Consider the following 26349-nt stretch of genomic DNA (forward strand, 5'->3'; position numbering starts at 1 on the left):
AAGCTTTGTTTCACAACGCAGAGACCCACTGATTTCACGTTTACCAAATAACTTCCGGACGTTGCTTTCAAAATAAAGGCCTCTTCATCGATCTGTCGCTGTTAATATTTTGCGCACACCCTCGACATTTCCGGTCTTTCCTAGCCTTTCTGATTGTCTTGACGCAGCCCTTCTTCAAAAGCGTTTCGCCCCCACGTGTACGCGCACGCACGCCCCCATTCTTGCTCCCTTTCACACACACACACACGCACACACACACAGAGTCACACACTCCTTTCTCTTTTCAAAAGCCCCTTGTGAAGCAGATTGACAGGCTAGAATGAAAATGAGGCGGACGCTCGGTCACGACTTCAGTGCGTACGCGTCCTTTTGAGAAGACCTCTAAACTTGGATCATATCACCATGGGAGCTATTTGGGCTGCAAGGGACTTCTGTTTGTTTTTGCTCTTGTTAAACAGTCGCCAAAGCGCAGCGCTTCCAGAGATTCGAGGTGGGACTGTAGTGAGTGTGCGAGCATGTGTGTGTTGTGTTTTCCAGCCGTGGAGAGTGCTACTTTACGCACGCTTTCAGGAGTGCGCTCTTGTTGTTTCCCCAGCGCTGACTTGAACACTTTCCTTTAGTTTGTAGCTTTATTCCAAAAAAATAATGTTTGCGTCTTGCCCTCGATGTATGCATACGTTTGGAAAACAAAATCTGTTTGTAAATTATTAACTTTTAGGCTAGAGTTTCTTTGGAACTCTCTCTCTCTCTCTCTCTTTTTTCAAATTGTTTACTATTATTATGGTTAGGGACGTTTAAATTAGTGTATTGGTTTTCTTTTTGGAACATCCTCGCGTATTCAGTTTAAAGGGGCATGTAAAGTTTGACACAGTTTGACACAGTTTGACTTCAGTGTGTTATAGTAATAATGACTTATAGTCATATGGATTTCAGCAGATCCGTGCGCAGAGGGAAGTGATGGCTGTCACATTGATGCCATTTGTCAGACTACCCAAGTCTCGTACAAGTGCACGTGTAAAGCAGGCTTTAAAGGCGACGGGAAACACTGTGAAGGTAACGTGTCTCCTTTTTGTTGAGCTGTTAAACAGAACCATGGGATTGTCAGTCAAATCACAAAGTCTGCCTGTTCAGCCGGTTCAGATAGGTGTTATCTAGTCATAATATTTTTTGATGTACAGAGCAATTACATCTGAATGTGGGCTTGAAGTTTTTAATGTCTCTAGATATTTATTCCTTTGCCATTTTTTGCAAAGGCTTTAGTGAACACAGAATTTAACAGTCCTGCACTGAATCATGAAGGTTGTGGTGTTGAGCATTTTGTTTTAAAAAGAATCTGAGATGACTGTTGATTCAGCTGTGTTTTCATTTTGGAAGCTGTAGTTTGTAGTAAAATTGAATTGTGCCATTTATCCATGTTTCCATTATTTTGACAACACCATCTTATTCAGTGTGCTGAGCAGCACCACAAATTATATCCTCCAAAACGATCCCACAGTTAATTGATCAGTTTCAACATAAATTTAACATCATAACAGTAACAAAGCTAAGATTTAGCAAGCAAGCATATGTCTTCCTTTTGTAATCGCTTCTTACTTTCCAGAGACTACGCAGGTGAACATTCTCATGTGTTGTTTACTTCTTAGATATTGATGAATGCGACTTGGCGTACAATGGTGGTTGTGTACATGAGTGCAACAACATACCCGGCAATTATCGCTGCACTTGTTATGATGGATTCAATTTGGCACACGATGGACATAACTGTCTAGGTAAGACCAGCTTTAAACAATTTGTAACAGTGGAAAAAAACAGCCTAATTATTTTTTGTAGATGTTAAAAGCCCATTTGTGACTGCGACAAATGAGTTTCCATCGCCGTGTTTATTAATTGCTGTCCCGCAGACGTTGATGAATGCAAGTTCAACAATGGCGGGTGCCAACACACTTGTGTCAACACCATGGGCAGCTACGAATGTCGCTGCAAAGAGGGCTTCTTCCTCAGCGACAACCAGCACACATGTATCCACCGCTCTGTGGGTGAGTGTATAATACCCGTGTATAAAAAGGGCCTATTTCACTCAAGATTGAGGATTTGGGTTTCTGTTATCTGTATGTTTTTGGATGCTCGTATGTGTCCTAATTGTATGAATCCATGAAAAGGTGATGGAGCAAGTTCTCGCCTGGTCACCTACAAATCAGAGGTTGATGGCACAATAAAGGGTGACAGCTTCAAGCTGGCTCCCGTCACTAAGCTTTTATCTACAGCAGCAACATGCTGTGGGAAAAGAGTCTCTGTGTCCCTGAGAACAAAATAAGTTAATAACTGCAACACTCTGGTCTATGTGGTCTGTGTCACAGATTAGTCTGAAGCGCCTTTGTTTTGTCTTCTTGACTGAAGTCGACTTAAATACAAGTACTTTCCACTCCATCGGTTCTTGACAACCCTTTTAAATCCCCTTGGAACTATCCACTCAGCTGTGACCCATCTATATAAATGGTCCTACATCTCATCTCAGTTTTCTGCTCAAAGCATTTTGAAGTAGCTGTAAGTCCTAGAAGACTTTGAAGAGCTTTTGTTTTCAGAGAATGAACGTTTGATCAACTTTAGCTCTGATCAGAGAATATTCTTTCCTGTGGAGGTGCTAAAAATAACGCAGTGGTGGATGTTTTTGGATTGTGGAAGGCGTGAGAACAATCAGTGTCTTTGAGGATGCCAGACTAATCTCTCAGTATGTGTGCCTTTGTGTGTAGTCGGTCAGTCACTGTAGGAGAGTTTCATTGTGTACCTCTCTCCCTCTTTCTATCCCAGAGGGCCTCAACTGTATGAATAAGGAGCACGGCTGCGCCCACATCTGCAAGGAGACACCCAAAGGAGGTGTGGCTTGTGAGTGTCGCCCAGGGTTTGAGCTGGCCAGGAACCAGAGTGGCTGCATCTGTACGTGCAAACGGCATGAATCAAACCTCGCCCAATACACCTACTGAGCAGCTCTTTTGGCTCCATGTGTTGAACTGATTATTTGCCTCATGGCTGCACATTGTTTACCCTGCAGTGACTTGCAACCATGGCAACGGAGGCTGCCAGCACACCTGCGAGGACACAGAGAACGGCCCCATATGCAGGTGTCACGTCAGATACGCTCTGCAACCCGACAAGAGGTCTTGTGTAGGTAAGCACGCTGTTTGTAGACTGATAGGGCAAGGTAAACAAACAAACAAACAAAAAATACATTTAAGTGTAATACTGTGGTTAGTTTCCATCATCTTTCATGTTCCCACTTCGGTTTTAACAACACATGTCCAAGTGGTGTTTAAGGAAGCTCAGTCATTTCAGACTCCAGCTTTGTTGCCAAATAGTGTTCAAACTCACACGTTATCAGATGATATCTACAGAATGTTCAAATTGAGTGAATCAGAATCTCTGTTGTCGTCTAACGATCTGGCATCCGCTCCATGACACCGTGACATCCTGAAGGGGCAGAGGAGAAGCAACAGTGGAAGCCTTCTGTCACTGCGCTGCAGGACTGAGAGGGTCAGGAGGTCCTTTGTCCCCACAGCCATCAGACTGTGTACAATGCCCGGTTAACTGTACATAGTTTAGAACCACCACCACTCAGACTCTTTTGCACAGACATGCACGTTAATTCATTCTCTGCACTGCTCTTACTGCTGCTATTACTTGTTGACTTTACTGTTATGTTATGTCGACGTCTGTGTATGTTTGTGTATAAGCTACTGGACACTCGAATTTCCCCCCCAGGGGATAAATAAAGTATTTTTCTATTCTATTCTACATTCCTGTAGCAGCTTAAACTTTGTTTCTTTAGTATCTTGATGAATGGATGAAAACACAGTAACTGGAAGCATCACACTCTATCAGTTCCCCTGTTAGGCAGTGCGCATTTTTCCACACAATGGTTGTGAAGGATAAGGATCAGCTGTCAGATAGTGAGGTAATATCTATCCCTCCAGCCGCTGTGTGTGTGAGGTCTAGGTGTATAACTGCGATGTTGTTTCCAGATTCATCTAACTGATGCGGTGCGTTATCTGACACACTCCAAGCCACTACAAGCTGAATATCTCAAGAGTAAAAGTGCATCTGGTTTCTGAAAGGTGGAACAAAGGTGGAACAAACATCCAGAGCTGAAGTCAATGGAAAAGTCAGTGTGCTCATTTACTTGTGTTTTGTGTGTCGCAGAACGAGATGAAGCGACCACAGAGCCTGCCGACCACAACTCCACGTCCTTTGCTGAAGTGGACAAACGTGTCAAGAGGAGACTGCTAATGGGTAACAGCAACACTCCTCACAGACTAACAGCTTGAATTTGGGTCAGGTCTTGAGACCTGCCGGTGTTGAGCTGCCAGGAGCCGCTCAGGAGTGGAGAGAGGAGTAATGTCTAGTACGCTGATAAATTCCTCACTCTTTTAAGCAAACTGTGAAATGACTGCACACTCACTTTCTCGCCCCCGGTTTCCCCTCTAAAATATATGCATTTGTGACAGTGTGGTACATTTCACGTTTTCCTTCCATTTGGGAGAGGTAGCATGTGAATCTTTTCTAGTATAGTTAGTATTTATCAGTTATGTGATTCTGTGTCACTCAGCATATGTAAAGCATTGCATCTTTTACATTTTATCAGGTACGTGGCTCGCACATGAGCTCTGGATTCTTGTCAGGTGTTATACATAGAGCATGTTGTCAGTGTAAGCCCACACATCCACATGTACCTAAGCGGTGAACTTATTCTGTGTCCAATCGCGTAACTGTGCAACTCATAAATCAGGCATTAGAACGTCATTTTTCTGCTTCCATCACCATTTATAGACATTTAAACATTGTATAACCTTAGTTGTATATTTATGGTATTGCATGGTGTCCACAGTTTTTGAATGCAGTGACGTGGTGTGTTGTAAATTTCAGAAACCTGTGCGGTGAACAACGGGGGCTGTGACTGCACCTGCAAGGATACATCCACAGGCGTGCGCTGCAGCTGCCCCGTTGGCTTCACTCTGCAGCCGGACGGAAAAACATGCAAAGGTCAGATTTCTAGTTCGCAAAGACAAAGACAGACAGATAGATTGGATGTTATGTTTTTGTTGGAAGTGTTGTCCGAATATCACCTGTTTTCCCACAGATATTGACGAGTGTGAGCTTCACAACGGCGGATGCGACCACTCCTGCAGGAACACCATCGGCAGCTTTGAGTGCAACTGCAGGAAAGGCTTCAAGCTGCTGTCGGATGAACGTTCTTGTCAAGGTAGAAGTGTCTCCTGAGCTGTTTTAGTCACACACAATATTTTACTTGTATGAATGAAAGAAGAGGAAGATGTTACAATCTATATTTATATATCCATTGCATCTATATAATCATTTCTTATATTTAATTCACGTATAAAGGCTTAACCTGTAATTTTGTGACCACATTGTGTGCATTCAAGATTTGTCACATTTGTAAGCAGAGTTCAAGTTGTAGATAGCAAAGCTTATCTTAATTCATCCAACTCCAACAAACTGTTAAAAAAACCCAAAAAGTGAATTATTTTGTAGTTTATATTTATTTATTTGGTGCTAGGTCAGAGTTCCAGCCTGACGTAACCCTTATATGATGCAACTACAGATAAGTTATCTCTATGAACCACTGGTTTTCTTTTTACCTGTAATTACTATCAAGAGCCGGTATTTTACCGTCCTACTCAGTCACATTTCACTGAATGTGAAATGAAATGTGAATGTGTGTTTTGGGGTGGGAAATTCCTGCTGATTAGGATTGCAACTGACTGCTCTGCTATTATGTCATCTACCTGATTCTGATTACAGATATAGATGAGTGTTTTTTTGAGCGTACATGTGATCACACGTGTGTGAACTCCCCCGGTGGTTTTCAGTGTCTGTGCAACAAAGGCTATACCATGTACGGACTGGCCCATTGCGGAGGTGAGACTAAGTTGGGTGGAGTGGCTTTCACATAGCAACTTGAGCAGCACAAGGGCTCAATCTTAAGATGTGGTCTTCTACATACAAATACCAAACATACAAATCTTGCCCACTGATGTGTTGCACTTGGTAATTATAATAATGATTTTCTCTTTTCATCACAGATATAAATGAGTGCAGTGTGAATAATGGCGGCTGTGAGCAGGGCTGCGAGAACACAATGGGTGGATTTGAGTGTTTTTGCCGTCCTGGCTATAAGCTGCATTGGAACAAAAAGGACTGTATTGGTAAGTCGGTGCCCTGTCTTACGTGCGAGGCACAACTGTGAAGTGTGGCCGTCACGTTTCTCTATTGAAATTGTGAATGACATCCCACATAGACTTAAAGTTGGGGATCAAAAACAGGAGATACTTTGAATTGCTCTCTTTTTTTTCTCTTTAATTCTCTGCCGTCCGATTTTCTCGTGCTTGAGTAAAACATCCAAAATGCTACATTGCTTTTGATACTGTCACGGTTTGGGATTTTTTGGTGCCTCATCTTCATGTGCATCGTCCTCCTTGTTACGGTCAAACGTGTTCTTTTTCAGCTTTGAGTTTTGTTGTGGTTTTTATTTAGAGGCTGAGGGTTTACCACCTGCAAAACCCCCCTCTAAACCTACCTTGAACTGTAGCAAGCAGGAGGGAGGGGACCGCTGCTTCCTGACCTGCCAGTCCCAAGTTCATATCAGCAGCGGTGAGTTGGTTGAGCCTGATGTCTGCAGAACCTGATTTAGTTGTGCATCTAAATGTGAAGTGCTCTAAACTCAAAGCTTAGACTCATAGCCAGGCTTCATTACATAAATAATACGTCAGTCACTGTCACTTTTATTTCTCCTGTGCACTTTCCTGCTCTCATGAAAAAGATCACCATCACTCTGGTCACACTGTTTTGTAGTATGTTTTAGATGTTTAGATGAAGAATTAATCTCCAAAATTCAAGTGAACCCCGTCATGAACCAACTCTGATGTAGTTTTGTATTTACTATGGTCAGTACCAGTCATTTCTAAGATGGACAGTGAGGTGAAGGGTGGAAATGTAAATAATCAGCGAGTCAAGCCATTCTCGTTGTGTGAACAACAGTTGACATCAGTTGACAGAGTGACTTTTCATGTTCCTACATGCTTCCTGTTTGCTCTCTCGCTTGGCTTTTGTGGCCCTAACTTTAGTCAGCGTTGGTCTGTGTGTCATGGCCTCTTGTGTGTTTTCAGGGACGGAGGATTCCTACACGGTGACCTGTGGAATGCCTCTGCCCTGCTTGGCTGATGCACAAAAGAACAACTCTGGCTTGTATTGCTTAGGCGAGTACAAAACTTCACAGTTCTATCTTTTCAATCTGCCACACAAAAACAATAACTCAGGAATGATTTATGCTGTCCTTGTTTTCAGCTGATATAGATCAACATCACAATATTTTCTGTTCTTCTGTCCTGTAGGTCCAGAAATGCCCATTGTTCCACGCATTAAGACCACGGCTACTTTTAAGTCTGGCTCTGGCAAATGCAACTTAAAAAGAAGTCAGGAGAAACTCAGGGAGACCTTAAACTCAGCACACTCAGGTACAGAGGTTGCCACACAGGGAGCCAAACAATGCCTCAAAACACACGACTTAGATTACAGATAAACAAGGATTAAAATTACAGCTCCTTCATGTTTCTGGTTAAAAAACATTTTGGGTTTACCAAGAACTGCCAGCATCTAACAAAGATAAAGCAGACCTGTAAGCCTCTTCAAAGAAAACCAAAACCAAGGGCAAATGTGAAAGAAATTTGTGTTGAAAGTGATGTGGTTTTGAGTGTCTTGAATGTCTCAGCGCAGCACTTTGTCTGGCAGTGACAGCGGAGGATGTAATTAGCCATAGCATGCCTTTCAGTTGAGTCTGACCTAGCCATCAATCAAACGGATGTCTGATTGTAGGATTATTTTGCCTCTCCAAAGGAGTTCATCATGGTCTTTTACGTCCTTCGCAGTTACTGAAAGGGAACATAATTGTTTCAAATAAAGGACATTATCTCAGTGACGTCTTTTCTCAGCTTCCCACTTTACATGACAAAAAATTAGACAGTTTACACACTAACATGTGTTATCAACAAATTCCTTTGCATAATGTAGGCCGTGATTTTGTTTGACAGTTGCGTTCCGTTCATGTTGTGTCTGTGGATCTTCTGACTATGGTGGGTTTGTGGTTGTCTTGCATGTCCACAGGTAGTAGGTTTCTCTTCACTGAAAATGTCCAGTTCAGTTACGTGAGCCTGCGCTGCACCTCGTCCGGACAGCGAACACGCAGCCGCCACGGCAGGAAAGCCGGCGAGGAGGACGGCTCCTCGATCACAGCTGAGTTTGAGCTGGATGTGAACCTAGAGGAGGTAACAGGTTGGTCTCTCTGCGCTTCCTGCCTGCCTGTGACTTTTGCTTTTTATTCCCTTTTTATCTCCCTTTCACTGCTGTCTGTCTGTCACTAAACAAACCAAACTGTTAAAGTATCTCCTGTTTTGACTTGGCTCTGGTGGTGGTGGGCTCTAGGTTTTTGGGCGAGGTGTATATGTTTTACTTCTGTGACTTCTACATGAATGCTCTCCAAGGGTCTGTGGACTTTTTTTGTGAGGTGACCATGTGGGAAACGAGGCATGAAATGACTGTATGTGCGCATCGTGGAATATTTGCTCTGGAAGCAGTTGTGGTATCGAGTGCTTCTCTCAGCAGAGAGTTGTGACCTGAACTGTGTGCGTCGGCGCTCAGAGAAGAGGCTCAGGAAGACCATCCGGACCTTGAGGAAGTCCATCAACCGGGAGCAGTTCCACCTCCACTTTGCCGGGGCTGACTACGAGCTATCCAAGGGTCTGGGCCAGGCTTCAGAGCTGCCAGGACACTGTGTGGCAGGACAGGTGCTGGTGGGCAGGAAATGTGGTAAGTCGGGTTAATATGTGTACTCATTATTCAAGACCAAAAGTATGTTAAAGATCAGGGTGTGCACGGTCCAGCCAGGCGTAACGTCTACTGGAAATATTCCTGCTTTTCATCTTTCCAACCTCTTTGTTTTCAAGCAATGGCTGTGAGTATGCCACACACACACTGTAGACTCATAGCCATGTCTTTAAGTAACTGAAATACCCCATGCCAGTAAGATATATTTAGACAAGTTGGTTTAATGATTGAATTTGGAGCAGGTGTTGGCCAGATGAGTGCCATATTTGGTTTGCAGACATGCCGTAATGAGCTAGTTGGTGGGGAGAGCGAGTTTGTGTGGAAGAACAGAGGGACTGTTGTTGGCCCTGCAAGGTATGACATCTTCCAGCATCTCTGTGGGATAAGAGTGGAGCAACGGCAGTTCTCCTGGTAGCTGTTGCCTCTCAGTTGAGTTTTATATACAACCTGTGATGGAGAAAATGTTCATTAAATGAGACCGCACACTGTCAGTGCTAGGGAGCGCAAAGCTGGTTTGTGTTTTCTCTGGCTTTTGCAACTGCGCGCCCCTACTTTCTGGCCTCACACTAAGTTTGCTGCCTGCTGCATCAGCTTCTTAATATCACAGAGGGGGAACTGGTGCCTTTCGTCTAAATATTTATTCAGACAGTGTAGCTTCTTTAAAAATAAATGCACATCCATCAGATGTGTTGGATCTGCATCTGAAGCCATGATACAAGTGTTACTCGTCATCTTTGCTGTTTAACTTGGACCAAAACTAGACCTATCCCGTAGCTTAATGAAAAATGTCTATTTTACTTTCCATTCATCTCTTTGTTAGACCACAGTTTTTGCCGTTTTCGTTAACAATTAGGCTATTTCTGCTTTTAATCTGAGCTGACATGATTTAAACCCAAACTGCTCTTGTTCTTTATTTCCATCTTTCAGTAACACAGGTCTTAAGTGTCTTGATTCCTTAACTCCCCCGCTATGCTTTCAGGTCAACATTAAGCAGTCTATTGGCCATGGCAGGGGTGTAGACATGTAATTTGGGAGAGGATGGGGGGGTCTGAAAGGCATTCTTCTTAACCTCCAGCTCTTTAAAGGAGCTATATTTTTTCCCTCCTCCCCCACCTCCCGCTCTGGCTTAGCCCGGAGTGCAGTTTAGTCCTTTTCAGTTTGCCCACTCCATTGAAAAGCCCATTTGGGGCTCGTTCTTACTCCTTCAAAAAAAAAAACGACAACTCAGCCTTCTGTGAATTTGGGAAAAAATACTGTGCGCAGCTTAAAAAGTTTTCCCTCTGATTCTGTGGTGTGTTTGGGTTACTGCTGGAAGTGTAGTTTATAACCCAGGACATGCTTTCTGCCTAGATAACTCTTGTGGCATTTTTGAGTCAAGTCTTTTACCTTGTTTGTTTTATTTGTTTGAGCGATTTGTTGACGATTCTGGACAATGCGATATATTTTACGTACAAATGCGTGCAACCTGTCAATCAAGAGGGTCCCGAGATGCTGTGAATGGTGCACGTCCACGCTTTCACGTCTATTTGAAATCGGAATCGACTTGTTTGCGTATTTGTTTTAACATTGAAGATGTTTAGGAAGTGCTGTTGATTCAAGCTGGCAGTTTGAGTGCTGTGTCCCCCCCTGCCCCCCAGCTGGGGCCACTTTGCATGACCCCCAGCCACTAAACTACTAAAGAGAATTGACTTCAGCCACACCATGGGAATCAATTAGCATCAGCTGTTTGGGCCTCTGCTTGATGGGCGCAAGCAGCGATTGGGCCAAGCAGAATGGGGGGATTCAGAAACCTGACCCCTTTTATTGGGTTCAGCTCCTTACCACTGTGATACCGTAGTGTTTTCCTATGTCATCAAGTAGGCAAAAACTGGGGACTTGAATAGAGGTGAAAGGTCTTTTAAACCTCTTTGGGGCCATCAATTCGAGGACTCTATAGAACCGTCCTTTGCATTTGAAAGGCTTCAAGGTTTTTTTCTCTTTCACTCTCACTCTCTCTCTTCCCTCACTGCTTCCCTCTGTCAAATAAAAGCTGTTAGAGGACAATACAATGATGGCTCCTCATGGTCTTTCAGAATAAACAATAGGCTTCAAAAAATGAACTGCGCTTGATAGAATTACATTTTCTTTCTTTGGTGGAAAATCTAACAATTTGCTGAGACACATATAATGGATCTATGTTAAAGCTTTTGTGTGTCGAGCTTTTAAAGATAGCGGCTCTTTGCTTGCAGCGGCTTAAAGGCTTCAACTGAGTCACATTTTGCACTAAAGAACCAGGGATTTCATTGATTTATTATTGTGTGAGATCAGCTTCAGTTTTCAAGTCGTATTTGAGACTACAGACACAGTAATTCCCAAATTAATTACAGGCATCACTCTGAATGAGAAGAAACCAAAGCAAAACGGTGTTTTGGTCCCTTTAATCTAGACTTTGAGCTTTTGTGAGATAAAAGGGAAATACTCCCTTTGATTTGCCTGTGTGTCTGCTTTTAAAAGCAGTGAGGGTGCTTATGTTGGAATTAAAATTTCCTCCCCGACTTACAGCCATGTTGGATCAAGTATTAGGACATGTCAGATGTAGGCCACAAAGGCACTAAGGGAGAGGGCTGGAGCTCCTTTGTCTCAGTGATTTGGTTTAGGTTGGTTTGTCGAAGCATTTTAAGAGCTTAAAGCAGTTTCTTTGTACACAGAGTATGCATTTGTTTCAAAAGTTATGTGTGGGAATGGTTTGTGACAATTAAGCTGTAACTACATTTGTAAACTCTTCTGTTTAGTGAAAAAAAATAGACTGTACACTAATACAATGCCAAATAAATCACGAAACATCCTCCTCAGGAACAGGCCAACACAGGTACTATAGTTTCTCATCACTATATATGTAAGAAGTTGTCTATCCAAGGTTGTTGTCAAAGTGTAAAATGCAGTAAATAGCTATCATGTGTTGAGTGTGTCTTGTTATGCAGTATAGCAGATGTTATGTATTTAATGGCGCATTCAAAGCTTTAACAAACCGTCACACACAATGTGCCGCTCTGCTGAACAACAACAAGTTCAATGGCACTTTTAGTGTTCAATACCGTACAAGTAAAAAACCAGCAACAGATTGATGAAACGAGGCTCAGTAGATGCCTGTGATGTGTTAAAATGTTGAGCAGTTAACTCACTGCTCTTCACTGTGTTTACGCATTTCAAGTGTGCACATGGCCCCGTTTGATTATTTGGAGAGGCAGCTGAGGTCTGGGGCGCTTTACTTCAATGGTCTTGTCATTCAGTTTAGCTGCTGTATTTATTGTGTATATCCACGTTGTGGTTAGGACGGTGTCATTATGTGTAGCCGCAGGGCAAACTGTCGTATTTGTTGATTCATGTCTGCCTCTCTCATTGTCTTTCTCCCCTCGTATGGTTTTTGGGCACGAGCGCTACTTGACACTGATATATCTGCTACATTGATGTGAATTACAAGCTCAGACATAATCGTCTGTTTTTCGGTGCCTCGGCTTAAGTGTTTGTTTTTAATTACAGGGGAAAAACTTTGATTTTGGTCTCCTTGAACAACTAATTTACCCTCGGAGACAGAACGGTCCATTCAGCTTTTTGTCAAGCACAGACGGTACAAATGATCCCTCTGATAACTATTAATCCATCTGGGTGTCATCTTCCACTGCTTTGTTAGTGAGCTGTAGTGTTGGGACGTACTACGACGGCGATCAAGGCCGCTGCGTACAGTGTCCAGCTGGAACGTATCAGGATGAGGAGGGACAGATGTCTTGTGAAGTTTGCCCTGGACCAGAAGGAAGAGAAGTCTCCAAAGTTGCCGGAGCTCGAAACATGTCAGAGTGTGGAGGTGAGACAAACCAAACCCATCATCATAGTGTAACCAAAAAAAGAAGAAGAAGAAAGAACACATAAACAATATTGTCATAACATTTAGATGTTTATCACCTAAATAAACTGGCTGGTCTTTATCTAAATGATTTGTAATAAAGACAGGCATTTTAAGGTCTTGACTAAACTTATAAATATTTGAATCAGGATGTGGCTGTAATGTGGACTGTACAAATCCCTATGCATACTGTTAAATGCCGCTCTGGCCAAATTCCATATTTTTGTTGAATTTTCAAGTGAAGAGAAGTAAATACAACCACTGCACCAAGCGCACATCAAGCAGGAGTTCTTCTGGGAATGATAATAGATACGTTTCTTCTTATCTCATGAGCGAGCACGATGCATCTTTGAATGAAACTTAAAAGTAATAAAAATAATAATATAAAATCTGAAAACGCCATAAAGGCCCTGATAGTCTGAACGTGAACCACAAAGGAAGCAATGGTGCCTTGATACATATCTCTCTGTGGCAGATGTTCTGCTTTGTGTAAACCCAAAGAAGCTTGAACTCAGATGTGAAAGATGCATTTGAATTCAAAAGGTGAACTCATTCCCAAACAAAAGCTGAGGGAGCCACCATGTTTTGCTGTCCTCCCTGTGCCGTTATCAGAGTCACTTTGTGGCTGAATCCCTGATCCCATCTCCCTTGACAGACTAAACAAGAGGAGCTATCAGCAGACCCCCCCTGGCATCCAGTTTGTATTAGTCATCCAGCAGTGACACTCTGTGAAAGGTGGAGATAAAACATGGCATAATTCCACTAGCGTAAGCTTTCCCATAGGCACCTATTGTATTTCTCATCAAACAATTAAAGCTTGAAATGAATTGAGCCAAGTGGTGCAGCTCTAACAGTGTTTTAAGCGAGTGGAAGAAAATTAAGCCTCTGTTTTTTTCCAACAGTTCACAGTCTAACTTGAATAAAAATGTGTGTGTGTATTCAGGTCAATGCCCTCCTGGTCAGTATTCCCAAGATGGCTTCACCCCCTGCCTGTCGTGTCCACTGGGAATGTACCAGCCAGAAGTGGGACGCACTTCCTGCTTCCCTTGTGGAGGGAACCTGGTCACCAAACGCAGTGGAGCTGTCACCTTTCAGGAGTGTGAGACCAAAGGTGTGAAAGTCATCTGTCGTCAGAACAAAAACCTAATAACCATTGTGGGCACACATGGACGATTTAGATTATTATTCAGAGCCTGGAAAATGTATGAAACGCCGAGAAACTCATTAGATAAAGTGAAACGTCTGTGCTTGGTATGATCATAACTCTTGATTCACAACAGAGCGGTTTCAGCTGTTGACAAGAACTCTGCTGCCCTCTGCAGCTGTTGTATGGTTTTACTTCAAGGGAAAATTGTTTCACTCTGATAACATTGTATTTTTACATATAAGTTTTTTTTTCTTTAGTTTTTTTAGCGTAACATGACAAACCTTTTTTAAAACATTTTTAAAACTGATATGAAATGACTGCAATTTTTAATCCTACTGTGGATATTGGTAGCATTTTATTGTCTAACAGTCCTCTGTCACTGCAGTCCAGTGCTCTCCAGGGCATTACTACAACACCAGCACACACCGCTGCATTCGCTGTCCCACCGGCACATTTCAAGGGGAGTTTGGCCAGAACTACTGCGTTGCTTGCCCTGGAAACACCACCACTGACTTTGATGGCTCCACTAACATCATGCAGTGCAAAAGTACGTATGTCTGCACGTAGTAATGACTATGACAATAATGACAATTCACTTTGCTGAACCAAGAAAAAAACCTAAACTAAACATATTTGACCCACATGTGTCACTTTCCAGACCGACAGTGTGGAGGAGAGCTGGGAGATTTTACTGGCTACATCGAGTCGCCCAATTACCCGGGCAACTATCCAGCCAATGTTGAGTGCACATGGACCATCAACCCACCACCCAAACGCAGGATCCTTATTGTTGTCCCAGAAATCTTTCTGCCAATTGAGGACGAATGTGGGGACTACTTAGTAATGAGAAAAAGCTGTGAGTTTTAACTGTGTGTGTATACAAAGAGTTAAGATTATGATGAAGTCAGTCATTTTTAAAAGTAACTGTAACATTCACAAGTGATAAGAACAGGTTTGCGTGTGCATAGTCTCTGTATGTGAAGTAGAATTAATGTAAGTTTACAACAGAGCTACCACCATGATCTAAACATGGTATCCACTTTACTGGGGGATCATTCAAAAGTGTCAATATCTTGTTCATCTTCAAAGGATTACAACGGATGTCTTCCATTGATTCTGTAAGCTCATTCTAGACACCATCTTGTGTGCTTGAATAATTACTTTGCAGCTCTAGCCAACTCTGTGACAACTTATGAGACGTGTCAGACATACGAGCGGCCCATCGCTTTCACTTCCCGCTCCAAGAGGCTGTGGATACAGTTCAGGTCCAACGAAGGAAACAGCGGGAAAGGCTTCCAGGTCCCATATGTGACGTATGACGGTAAGAAGAAGAAACGTGAATGCTTGTCTTTAATTTTGATATTACTTCTATCTCCTTTTGTCATTCACAAATCTGGTTTCATTTATCATACTAATAAGCTGCTAACCAATGTTATTTGTTTCAGAGGACTACCAAGAATTGATAGAAGACATTGTCAGAGATGGAAGATTGTATGCGTCAGAGAATCACCAGGAAATTCTGAAGGTATTCTGAAAGTATTTTATAGTCATTGTATACAAATGTCTAACAAACAAAGACAAAGTATTCTAATCTAAGGGACTCTAAAGTCGGCCAGACATGAGGTTCAAATAAAACATATTCACATAAAACTGAACTAGAATATTGGTGCTGTCTCATAGTCTATTATTATATGAAACACACATCTCCCACACCTCTTTTTAAAGCCTCATGGAGAATATATTTCCATTACAAAGATTTCATTAATGATATTACACCAATGGAGGGTCTGGTGTGTGTCATTTCTCGGTGATTGCTTTCCTGTCATCTATACTTATCATTCCAACACTAGATTTTATTTCACTATTCTTAGCTATTGAATGCAGAAACACAAAGAGGGGTTCTTCCCAATTTCAAGTACGTTGTGACATATACTGTAAAATTGATTCCCAGTGCTGTGTGTCTATTAATATTCTATTAAACAGGAACGGCTTCAGAAAAAAATAAGACATGCTCTTTTTAAAACAATGCTATGCTGTGTCTTTTTAGAGAGCAGACAGTAGTTAAACTAGTGACATTGTGATTACATGGTCAGCATCTACTTTATCCTTTTTTGGATCCAGTTAGCATGTAGCGCCCTCCTTTGGAGACATGTAGAAATACAAAATGCTGCCCAACAATGACTATGCTCGTCACATTCAGTATTAAATGCCTTTGCTTTCCACTAACACAATTTATTTTCCAACCAGGACAAGAAGCTCATGCAGGCGTTGTTCGACGTGCTTGCTCACCCTCAGAACTTCTTTAACTACACAGCACAAGAGTCAAGAGAAATGTTCCCGAAATCCTTCATCCGCTTCCTGCGTTCCAAAGTCCTGAGATTTCTTCGTCCTTAAATACCTCTTACTACAGGGTTTATATGTTTTTAATTTCAATTTAGATTAGATACTGGCCACAGTATCTGTTTTATCCACTGGCCTTCTTAAAGAGTATTCTGTAGTTACCCGTTTTCACTCAGAGCTTTACTGGAGTGGAGCACACGTTTGATGGAACTGATCCTGGGGGGAGGGGGGGACAACTGAACCAAGTGGACTTATAACTGGAGCTTTATGAGGGAGAACTGGAGTGGTACCGAGTGTAAACCTGCAATGGTCTGACTCAGAAAGGAATCTCTTTCCTCTGTCTGGAAATATATTTTTAGCAAGATTTGTAAAGACTTTATACCTTATTTTAGATTGTAAAGTCAGGATTTAAATCCAAAGTGCACCCCTGTGTGTTTAAATACTGCTAAATACATGACATGCTGACAACATGGGACTCTTGCTAATAGCATTGTGATGGAAAACAAATATGGTAGCTAAACAGATATATACTGAATGTCGGTGACACTGTATATAGAGTGTGTATCTAGTTTTAACATAGGCTACTTTCACAGATAGAGATGAATTATTGACAGAAATACTGCAAAATGTCAAGAACAAATATAGCACAAATGTTTTTTGGGAACATTAGCACTGCTAAAGAAGTAATCCCACCACAAAAGCAATTATTCTGATGAATGTTTTGTATATGATGTAAAAAGTTTCAGGTGAAACGCAAAGGTATTGTAGTTACTGCATACGTTTTGAGAGAGGTTTGATAATTCAGGGTGTCTGGATTAGTACTGCTATTCTTAAACAAACTTTACCGAGTTAAAAAAAAATGACAATGCTTTTATGCATGAGACATTGACGGCTCCAGCAAAATGACACCAGTATCCACGAGTACATTTTGTATTGTGGACTAGCAACCAAAGACGACTGATCCCTCTGCAGACACTAAGAGCAAATGAAAGATGTGGTGTCAGAATCAAAATTCTTGTAAAATACAATTGACATATTCACCTCTTTTAGATGATACATGTATGTATATTTTTATGGCTTTGTACATCGAATATGCTGTAAATAAAGATAGGAAACTTACTTGGACTTTTTATTGCCTTTAGCCACTTACATAAACCAGTAACACATAAACTCAATATTTCAATCTGTATTTAGATATGAAGCAAAGTTAGTTTTGGGTTCGTAGCTTGATTACTTCAACATTTAAACATACGCATACTGATTTCACACATCTTAATATACATATATATCTAATGTACTTATCTGTTCTCTATGTCGTCTTACACAATATTGAAATGTGTCGCTCTTATATTAGCAGTACGGCCCTCTTTGTGTTCTCCAGACCAGAGATTTGACACTCCAACTGTTTACAGGAGGGTTGTCAAACATACGGCCTGCGGGCCAAAAACGGTTCGCCAGAGAGTCTAATCTGGCCCACAGCATGAATTTGCAAAGTGCAAAAAATACATCACTGCTAACCCTAATTTGTTTTAGAAAGCAAAGTGGACAGAACACTACACTAAGACCTAGAACTAAACAGCTGACAGCAATGTGCCCAAATTGCTTATTAGAAATATATATAATATATATATATTAGAAAGCATAGTTTATTAAATGCACACATTCACCTAATATATTGGTTCTTCTTTGCACTAAAACAAATGGGGAAATAAATCTGGAGTTGTTGTTACAGGTTATTATGTTGTTATCTTACTGGTCTGCCCCTGAACTTAAATGAGTTGGTGATACTGCAAAATTTGGTACCGAGTAAATACAGATTGCACAGTCGCTAACGTGTGTCCGTACGTACAGAATCTACATTTAAAAATAAATAAATAAATAAATAAAATAATAAAAAATAAAATCTGAAACGTAAGTATCGCTCCGTCACCGATACCATCTCGATGCTATCGATATTTTGGATGAATCCGTCCAGCATTTACAGTCAGGTCGAACCAAAGGATGCGTTCGATTCATACACCAGGTCCTCACACTCCGCACTACTTGGAAGATTGTTTGGAGATTTACTTAAATAAATTGAAAGGAAATTATTGATATAGATTATCGAAGGGAATCACGTTTAAACTTGTAAGCAAAAACAGCTAATTCGTTAACAAGTAACATTAAGAGACATTCACCGCCCGCCAGGACCTCGTGTATGTGTCTGACCTAACGTACCTAACCTCTCCTGGTCCTGTGTGCGGAAGCAGTCGTCCGCCATCTCCGGAAACTACAAGTCAGCTGCTGGGAAGCTGAATCTGTTTATCCTCGAACCAGCTCTATGGCTAACGCTGTCACTTGTTAGGAGGCATTTCCAGCAGCTGAACGGCCCTTAACTTCTGGAAACTGGTGACAGACGGCGAAGATGAAGCGTGTGTTTGGTATCCAGGCCCTCTCCGTGGCTTGTTTTGTGCTGTTAAGCCAAGTGACAGCGAAGGTAAGGCTAATGCTAGCCTGGCTATCTAGCAGCAGAGAAAATGGTGAACTCGAATCTCTTCTCATTGAATGATAAACTGTCCTCTTGGTGTTGTCACTCAGCTTAGCGCCGGGATAATTAAGTTAAATAACATTGTTAATTGTGTCTTCGAGTGTCAGTGTGTTTGGTGCCTAGTTTCAATATAAAAAAATAACACAATTATTTCCGTGTGTGTATATATTCGACACTCACCTGCCAGTTCATTAGGTACACTGGTAGAAGTGAATGCATTACAATACAACAGTCCTGTACTAAATGCCGACCTAAGCAAGGCTGTGGTATTCAGCGTTTGTTTCAAATACCTGAGAGAGCTGTGCATTCAGTTGTGTTTCCATTTTGTATGCTGTTGTGTTGTAGTGACACATGTTTCTATAATTTTCCCAATCCCTTGTTTAGTCAGTGGGCTAGAGTAAATAACAGAAACATTGTGTGCCAGCTTAACAGCACCGCAAATTACATCCTCCAAAAGAATCATCGGGTTGAATTATCACCTTTCTGACGACGTTTCAACATAAACTAAACATTATAACAGTCATGTTAACCCTTGTAGACACTTTGAGCAGTGGAAAGGGGTCAGCGTGGGTAGTACCCTGATCTGTGGCGCCACTGTGTGTTCTGACACCTTTCACTCAGAACCATTAATCCCACCTCAAATGTCTCCAAGACAAACAACACAAAGATACAAAAAATATATGTCATGTATTTGTTTCAGAATTCTGAAGACATCCGCTGTAAATGCATCTGTCCACCGTACAGAGAAGTTGAAGGGCAAATCTACAAACAAAATGTGTCCCTCAAAGACTGGTAAGTTAAAAAAAAAAAAAGTATTGCTTTACTTCTCTGAAAAGTACGAGCTTCCCGTTTCCTGCTGCTTAATTGTGTGTTGTTGTCAGTAACTGTCTCCATGTAGTTGAACCCATGCCGGTGGATGGGAAGGACGTGGAGGCGTACTGTTTACGCTGTGAGTGTAAATATGAAGAGAGGAGCTCAGGGACCATCAAGGTACGTCCGTGTTCAAGCTTACATTGTGTCTCAGAGACTGACAATTGCTGTTTTTCTTTTCACCCCTACTTTGTGTCTAGTAAATATTAATCTGTTGGTTATTTTAATATAAATGATTTGGTCAGGAAAATGTAAGATGTTAGGAAACGATGAAAAACGACCATTTTACTTACCCTTAGTGTGTTGTTGTTACATCACTTACTCTGCCTCACTTGTTGCTCACTTGTCAATTGTACATATTGTACCAATGCAACTGGGAGTCAACCTAAATGTAAGTAACCTCTCTGTATCTTTAGTTTACCATCATAATGTACCTCTCCATTTTGGGACTGCTGCTGCTCTACATGTTTTACCTGACTCTCCTGGAGCCTATGCTGAAGAGGCGTCTCTTTGGACACTCGCAGCTTATCCAAAGTGAAGATGATGTGGGGGTATGTCTTCCTTTTTTTATTTTACAGCACTGCAGTATTGTTTTATAGTATGGTAATTGTTTTACTGCAGAGCTGTGAGCGGCTGCCGAGCAAAACTTGGGACTCTGAACTCTGTCTTGTCGTAAGAATTTTATGTGTGCGTTTAAAAAACAGACCTGGCTTTGATTGTGATTTAAAAAAAAAAAAAAATCAACGTTTAGAAAAACAACTTGATGCAGGATATTGTCAGGTTCGAGCAGTCAGTTGACTTTGCCTACCAATGAAATGAGAGTAACGCAGCATCACTAGCCAGTCAGAAGTAGGGTGGGGGCGGGTCTTGGAAACTTGGTTGAGATCCACATATATTTATACATATTTACACAGATGTAGCTGATGCTGCATTCAGGACAACTTCGGGAAAATTTAGCTCTGAGTTTTCTAACTCGGAAATTACTGCTTCCAACATAGAAATAAATAGCTGCTGCGCATATTTTAATGTTCAACAAATGGTGACAATATACCAAACTTATTTTTTGTTTGAGTTGACCTGTAACATGAACACGTTTCCTCCCGGAAAAAAAGTTCAGGCTCAGGATTTTGTTTTGCTTAAAGCCCTGAAAAAAAAAGAAGTAAGAAGTGTTGCACAACATGTCATATTTCCCACCCTAAATGTTCCAAGTTGGTTCCATTCTTAATTATTCCACAGAGAAGAAGCGCCATTAAAATGCTCAAATTACTTACACAAATAAAACCATTTGGTCTCATGTAGTATGACACAATGTTTAGATGTTAATAAAAGGAAACAGTTTCTGCCTTTGCCTGCGGGTTGAGGGGGAATTACAGCTGATTTTCTGAGCACACTCTGTTTTGACTGGCGGAGCTCAGGCAGGAGGAGGACTTACACGAGAGGGTCCTCAGATAAAATCTTGTTCTGTATTAAAATGAGACTCGGCGGAAGAAGGCAGTTAAAATGAACTAATTACGATTCTATCCAGAGGCTGTACTCAAAATTCAGACCTCATATTTGTCTCCTGTGCTATGACGACGACAAAAACTGTGGAGGGAAAACCCAAGCAGAACCTATAAAACCCGGAAGCAGCGCTGCCAGATTTATTATAGAGGAAATGGTGGGTTTGTTATCTCTTGTCAGTCTTTGGTACAGAGAGGCTGCCTGACTGATGACGCTCACACAAATAAACTACTAAACAAATCTTAAAGATTCCATTTCTGATGGCAGTGATCCTCCCAAGCCTTTGTTGATCCTCTTTATCAGGTCATAATAATAATATCATTAACAACTTTATTTAAATGACACAGTTGCAAACGAGAGATTAAACAAAACCTAAATCAAAGTATGAATGTGTAGAAATGTAGAGTAAAAGATGGGCATAAATGGTCTTTTTAGAGGTGTACCTGAATAGATGGTCAGAAATATAGTCTGAATCTAAGACATACAGCCCAGAAAAGGAGGAACTATCAACTTGCTGATCCTAAGCTATGAGTTAATTAAAGCTCTGTGTAGAAGTGCTGAAGTTGTGGTTGTTCACGTTTTCCTTTTTTGTTTGGAGTATGTCAAATCTTTCCCACTCACCGTGTTTTTGGTGTTTCCAGGATCAGCAGCCTTTTGCCAACGCTCACAACGTTCTGTCCCGTTCACACTCCCGACCCAACATGCTGAACAAAGTGGAGCATGCCCAGCAGCGCTGGAGGAGGCAGGTCCAGGAACAGAGGAAGTCGGTGTTCGACCGCCACGTTGTTCTCAGTTAAACCGCCCTGTGAGTTACTGGTGGAGCAAACAAACAAACAACGCAACGACAACAACAAAACACTGTGACCGAGCCCTCTATCAGTTCCTTTTTTTTTTTTTTCATTTGTGGAGTGGGGTTCATCTGAGTGGAAATCATTTTTGCCTGGATGTAAAGGCATATATAACATTTCCAAAAGCAGAAATTAGACAATAAAGTCCCAGACCGGCCCAAAGCTATCCAGTCCTTGGTTTTTACAGTTGAAACTGGTTTTCAAACCAGTAAAATGTCCAGGTGTTGGTCGATTACTAGACCTCCTAATGACTGCAGTAATATTATATCATATTAGCATTTAAATGGTGAGTATTTACACCCAAAACAAAAATGAACAAAATATAACCACTGCTCTCGCCACAGGAGGAAGGAACTAGTGTAAAATAGAAATCTGTCAGCCTTCATAGAAATGCATGTTTTATAATACCTCTTTTATAAAAGTGTTTTCAACAATCCTTCATTCCTACCATGATGTTTAATGTCTGATAACTGCTGTAAATTTCATCATTCATTACATCAAATTTGATATTTTAAAGTAGCTTCAATGAACCTTGTTCCAGAAATCGATGCAGTTTCTTGGTGATGTCATAGTGAACATAGCTGTGCTATTGGTCCTCATCTGTTAATGACCCTATTAAAATCAGTGCCCTCTTCTACTGCCTAACAAATCTCTCTTTCATTTTGGCACCTTTCTTTTTTTTTGTGCTTAGTCTCACATCAGTTCCATGATCAAAGACCTTGTTGTCTGAAAGGCGGCATTGGTACGACGGAGTGCTGTTATTCTCAGATCAGACAAGTTGGTTTTGTGTATAGTTGAGGTGAGAGTGGACAAAGAGCCACTGCTGGGAGATCTATGAAAGTGTTCTTAACTATTGTATATGTGATACCTTTAACTTTGAAATAAATTTATGTAATATTTGTGACTCTTGCATTTGTAATGTGTTGAGTTTGTTTACTACATGAGTCCCAGGGCTGACAGTGACCTGGCTGCAGTGGGAGCGTTTGACACAAACACGCAGAGCACATGGATTTTTGGTATAACAGAAAATCTTCACTGTACTAAAGATTTGTTGTGGTTAGATGTTGAGTCATTGTTTTTTCTACTATGAGGAATAATATGCAGAGGTCCTTTGGTGGGAAAAGAAGGACATGACCTGCTTTTTGTTTTTACCGTGACACACATTGGATTGGATCAACCTGCTCAGGTAACCTAAACTGCCACATTCATACTCTATAATGTCTACACCAGACCACTGCCATGACTCAGGTCATGTTTGTCATCATCGGGGAAAATGCATATGATACGAGCATCTTATGAACTAACAGACCGAAGCTATTGAATCTGAATTTTGACACAATGCCCTGGTAAAACAAATACATTCTTCAGGAGCCAATTTCAGGCCTCATTGTTTCAGTTGAATCTACTTTTGTGGTGCGTGTTATCTCCCTAATTCTATGCATTTTATAGTTGACAAAGCAGGAAAAAAAAGTGATCGTTTGTGTTCACTGTGATAGCGACAATATGGAAAATAATATTGAATAGTCATTGTGAGGCTCAGCTGGGCTTTATAGGTCCACCCATCCATACTCTCTAATAACAACAGATATTATTCACAGATTAAGCCTACGTTTGTAAGGAAATCCGAGAAGCTGGAAACAAATTCTTCAGTTATTTTGATTAACTCACAAACATCTGGAAACTCCAGACCACTCACAAACCCCTCAGAAAGTCCAGTTTAGCGCAACAATGAAATCTGTTAGTACAACTCAGTTGTCTACAAATGTTCTAATAATCCTAACCATCTTCTTTTCATTTTACTAACTAATTTCCATACGGCTGCGTCATCGTTTCCTGTGCAGTCCACTTTTCCTTTTTTCCTCCTCTTTTCACGCAGTTTTACGGAGGAGACTATTTTCCCCCAGAAAAAAGAAAAAGAGGAGTCAGTTTTCAAGCTGCACGGAGAGAAAGCGACAGAGGCTCTGTTTTAAGAATGGATCATTGACCAACTCCAACAGCGCAGAAAGACGGGTAAGATGTTTGTGTCTCCTTCTGAAATGTTACAGAAATCTAACGAAATAGTTCTCTTAAAGAAAAGGAAAGGAAAGAAAGTTGCAGCATTTGTTGCACATCAACACAGTTGTGTTTATAAGAGAAGAGTCGTTTCTTTTTTGTTACGTTGCTAAATAACCGACATGACCTTGAGTTTAAAGCTGTTCATGGACTTAGATCGATCTTAGTTAACTGTCCCGTCCGCTGTTTGATGTTTATTGAGAGGAACAGCTCTCAGCTTTACCGCTGCATGTGCTTTGGTCAGCCTACAGGGGGCGCCTCAGCCTTTGAATTTGATCCATCCAATAATCGATGCACTCATCTGGTACTGCTTTTTACCTCTGTCTCCATCATGTCTCAGATGGGTATGATCATATGATTGGGTAAACTGGTTTGTGTTCTCACAACATATGCAATAATAATATGAAATGTTACACCGTAACCATATGACCATCTTCAAGGTTTCGGAGTCAGACTGATGTTGTGGCTAAAATTCCCAGAGATAAAGAAATATCCTTGAGCAATTTTGGAAACACTGTTGCTTGGCATTTAGAAAACGGGGAACAAAAACTGTTGATATTTTTATTACTCCATCTGGTCACTTGAGCCTTGGGCGACCACCTAACCCCCAAAGAGCTCCCCGGCCGCTACCCAAATGGCAGTCTATTGCTCAAATGGATGCAGAGAAAAAAAAATTCCTCATGTGGGATCAATAAAGGAATAATTCTGCTTTTGCGTGTGTTTTTGTACACGAAAGTGGTCGCTATTATTTAGTACTAGTAGTTTTCTACCCGGGGCAAGTACTGCAACAGTGAGCCTGTATAAAACAAACATATGACATGTAGCAGCACAAAAGGCACAGCAGGTCTGAAATGTGTCTGAAGCTGTAAACTCTCGAGAATGCAAATAATCGAACTGTTTGGCATTATTCTCTGCATAAAACCAGGTACAAGCTGCAGCAAGAGTTTGCGAGCGGTGCAGAGAAACATTTAAAGTGTCTTCTTTTAATGTTAAATACCATCAAAAAAGACACCTCCAGCTGATGAGTTCATCTTTAAAAAGGAGAGGACTTCTTAACTCGACAAGTTGTGTCTTCTCCTCTGGTGCTTGGTCTTAGAGTGTTGACAAGACACGTCAACTTAATCCTGGATGTAAAGAGCTGCCTCGGGTCTGCTTCTGAAACCCGATAAGCTGTTTGTTGCTCCGAATATATTATTATGAAAAATGGTGCAGATAATTGTCCAGTCAATTTTTTTTTCTGCTCTTCTTTTTTCCCTCTTCTAACCTGTTGAACCTGTGGAATGTGTGGAAGCTGACACAAAGCCCCAGAGATGATTTTTTGAGTGTAGGTGGCCCCTCTTCTGCAGACAAGGTTTATATGAGATGATATTTTCCCATGACTGTGGCTTCAGCAGGTGTGTAGAGGATACGTTAAAAAATGATATGGCTCTGTGGTCGGTGTTGAAAGTGTCTGGTGGCTGGTGTAATGCATAGTCCTTCCATGGCTGAAAGAATCCCATGTACGTATCTGACTCAGTGCTTTGATGCTTCCTTGTCATGCAAGAAGAGGATGTGGCTTTTAATGAGAAGTCCAGATGGCAATACGATCATTGGAACCATGAATTCCACGAGTTTACACTGAGGTTACGTCCTGGTAAAATGTCCCACAAAAAGCAGCGAGCGCCTCTGTCTTTTGTGCTCAGTCAGACCAGACCTGAGGAAGGACAGTCTTTACGAGATTTTCGACTGGGTCTCTGAGAAAAGCTTCTCTGTTGGCTTCCTGCTGACTTGATGTTGCAAAACTGTGATGACGGATGTCTGGGTTTTGTGACTTCCTCCCTCTTCCTGAGCCTGTGGGATAAGACACCTCGAGAGACTGAAAGGAGCTGGAATTATGGATGAGTGCTGCTTCAAGAGTCAGTTTAAAAATTAATGGCAAAAGAATTTCTCTCCATCAATAGGCTGGAAACATTTTTTTTAAAAATCAGAATCATTTGTTTAGTTGTCTTAGATGTGCAGGCACCGAAACAGACTGTGTGTTATGTTATTAACTTGACTAAGTGTGCAGTTTCCATCAAGTTGTAGTTGTCAAGGAAACAAAGCTCTAACTGTCATCCGGATCGAGTAAAAAGGGCTCCAACTAAATGATGATCAGGTCCATACAAATGCAGATCGTTTGTGTATCCTAACAGGAAATTCCTTCTCTGAGATGATCCATGTATCCCTGTACAATGCAGGCGTGTTTTGTTTGTAACTAAACGTGATGTTTTGGATACCATTTAATGGGTAGTGACCGCTTGACCACTGAGAAACA

At 41.3% G+C, this 26349-nt stretch overlaps 3 protein-coding genes across 8 annotated transcripts in view; all 3 read left to right on the forward strand.

The window, feature by feature from the left end:
- Positions 1-247: 247 nt before the first annotated feature.
- Positions 248-17378, forward strand: scube2 (signal peptide, CUB domain, EGF-like 2). Of its 6 annotated transcripts, none has more exons than XM_047580744.1 (23): positions 248-490; positions 934-1053; positions 1644-1769; positions 1902-2036; positions 2809-2934; positions 3050-3166; positions 4195-4284; positions 4918-5034; positions 5132-5254; positions 5815-5931; positions 6096-6218; positions 6547-6663; positions 7179-7268; positions 7404-7526; positions 8173-8340; positions 8668-8874; positions 12563-12733; positions 13716-13883; positions 14305-14466; positions 14578-14775; positions 15088-15240; positions 15365-15444; positions 16167-17378. In XM_047580744.1, the coding sequence occupies exons 1-23, from the start codon at positions 403-405 to the stop codon at positions 16311-16313; spliced, it is 3066 nt and encodes a 1021-aa protein (XP_047436700.1). In that variant the 5' UTR covers positions 248-402; the 3' UTR covers positions 16314-17378. The 6 variants fall into 6 exon arrangements, with proteins under 6 accessions (XP_047436700.1, XP_047436702.1, XP_047436703.1 ...); XM_047580746.1 differs by having other exon boundaries at positions 8671-8874; XM_047580747.1 differs by having other exon boundaries at positions 2809-2883.
- Positions 17379-18500: 1122 nt separating this feature from the next.
- Positions 18501-22913, forward strand: tmem9b (TMEM9 domain family, member B). Its single transcript, XM_047580751.1, has 5 exons — positions 18501-18735; positions 19487-19578; positions 19668-19776; positions 20073-20207; positions 21798-22913. The coding sequence occupies exons 1-5, from the start codon at positions 18664-18666 to the stop codon at positions 21951-21953; spliced, it is 564 nt and encodes a 187-aa protein (XP_047436707.1). The 5' UTR covers positions 18501-18663; the 3' UTR covers positions 21954-22913.
- Positions 22914-23881: 968 nt separating this feature from the next.
- The window catches only part of dennd2b (DENN domain containing 2B), a 42778-nt gene continuing 40310 nt past the window's right edge, over positions 23882-26349 (forward strand). Inside the window, exon 1 of the mRNA XM_047580696.1 lies at positions 23882-24014. The gene's annotated coding sequence lies outside the window, so the exon portion shown is untranslated. The remainder of the gene's footprint in view (positions 24015-26349) is intronic.

Source organism: Mugil cephalus, chromosome 3, assembly GCF_022458985.1.
Source record: "Mugil cephalus isolate CIBA_MC_2020 chromosome 3, CIBA_Mcephalus_1.1, whole genome shotgun sequence".
Classification (NCBI taxonomy): Eukaryota; Metazoa; Chordata; class Actinopteri; order Mugiliformes; family Mugilidae; genus Mugil; species Mugil cephalus.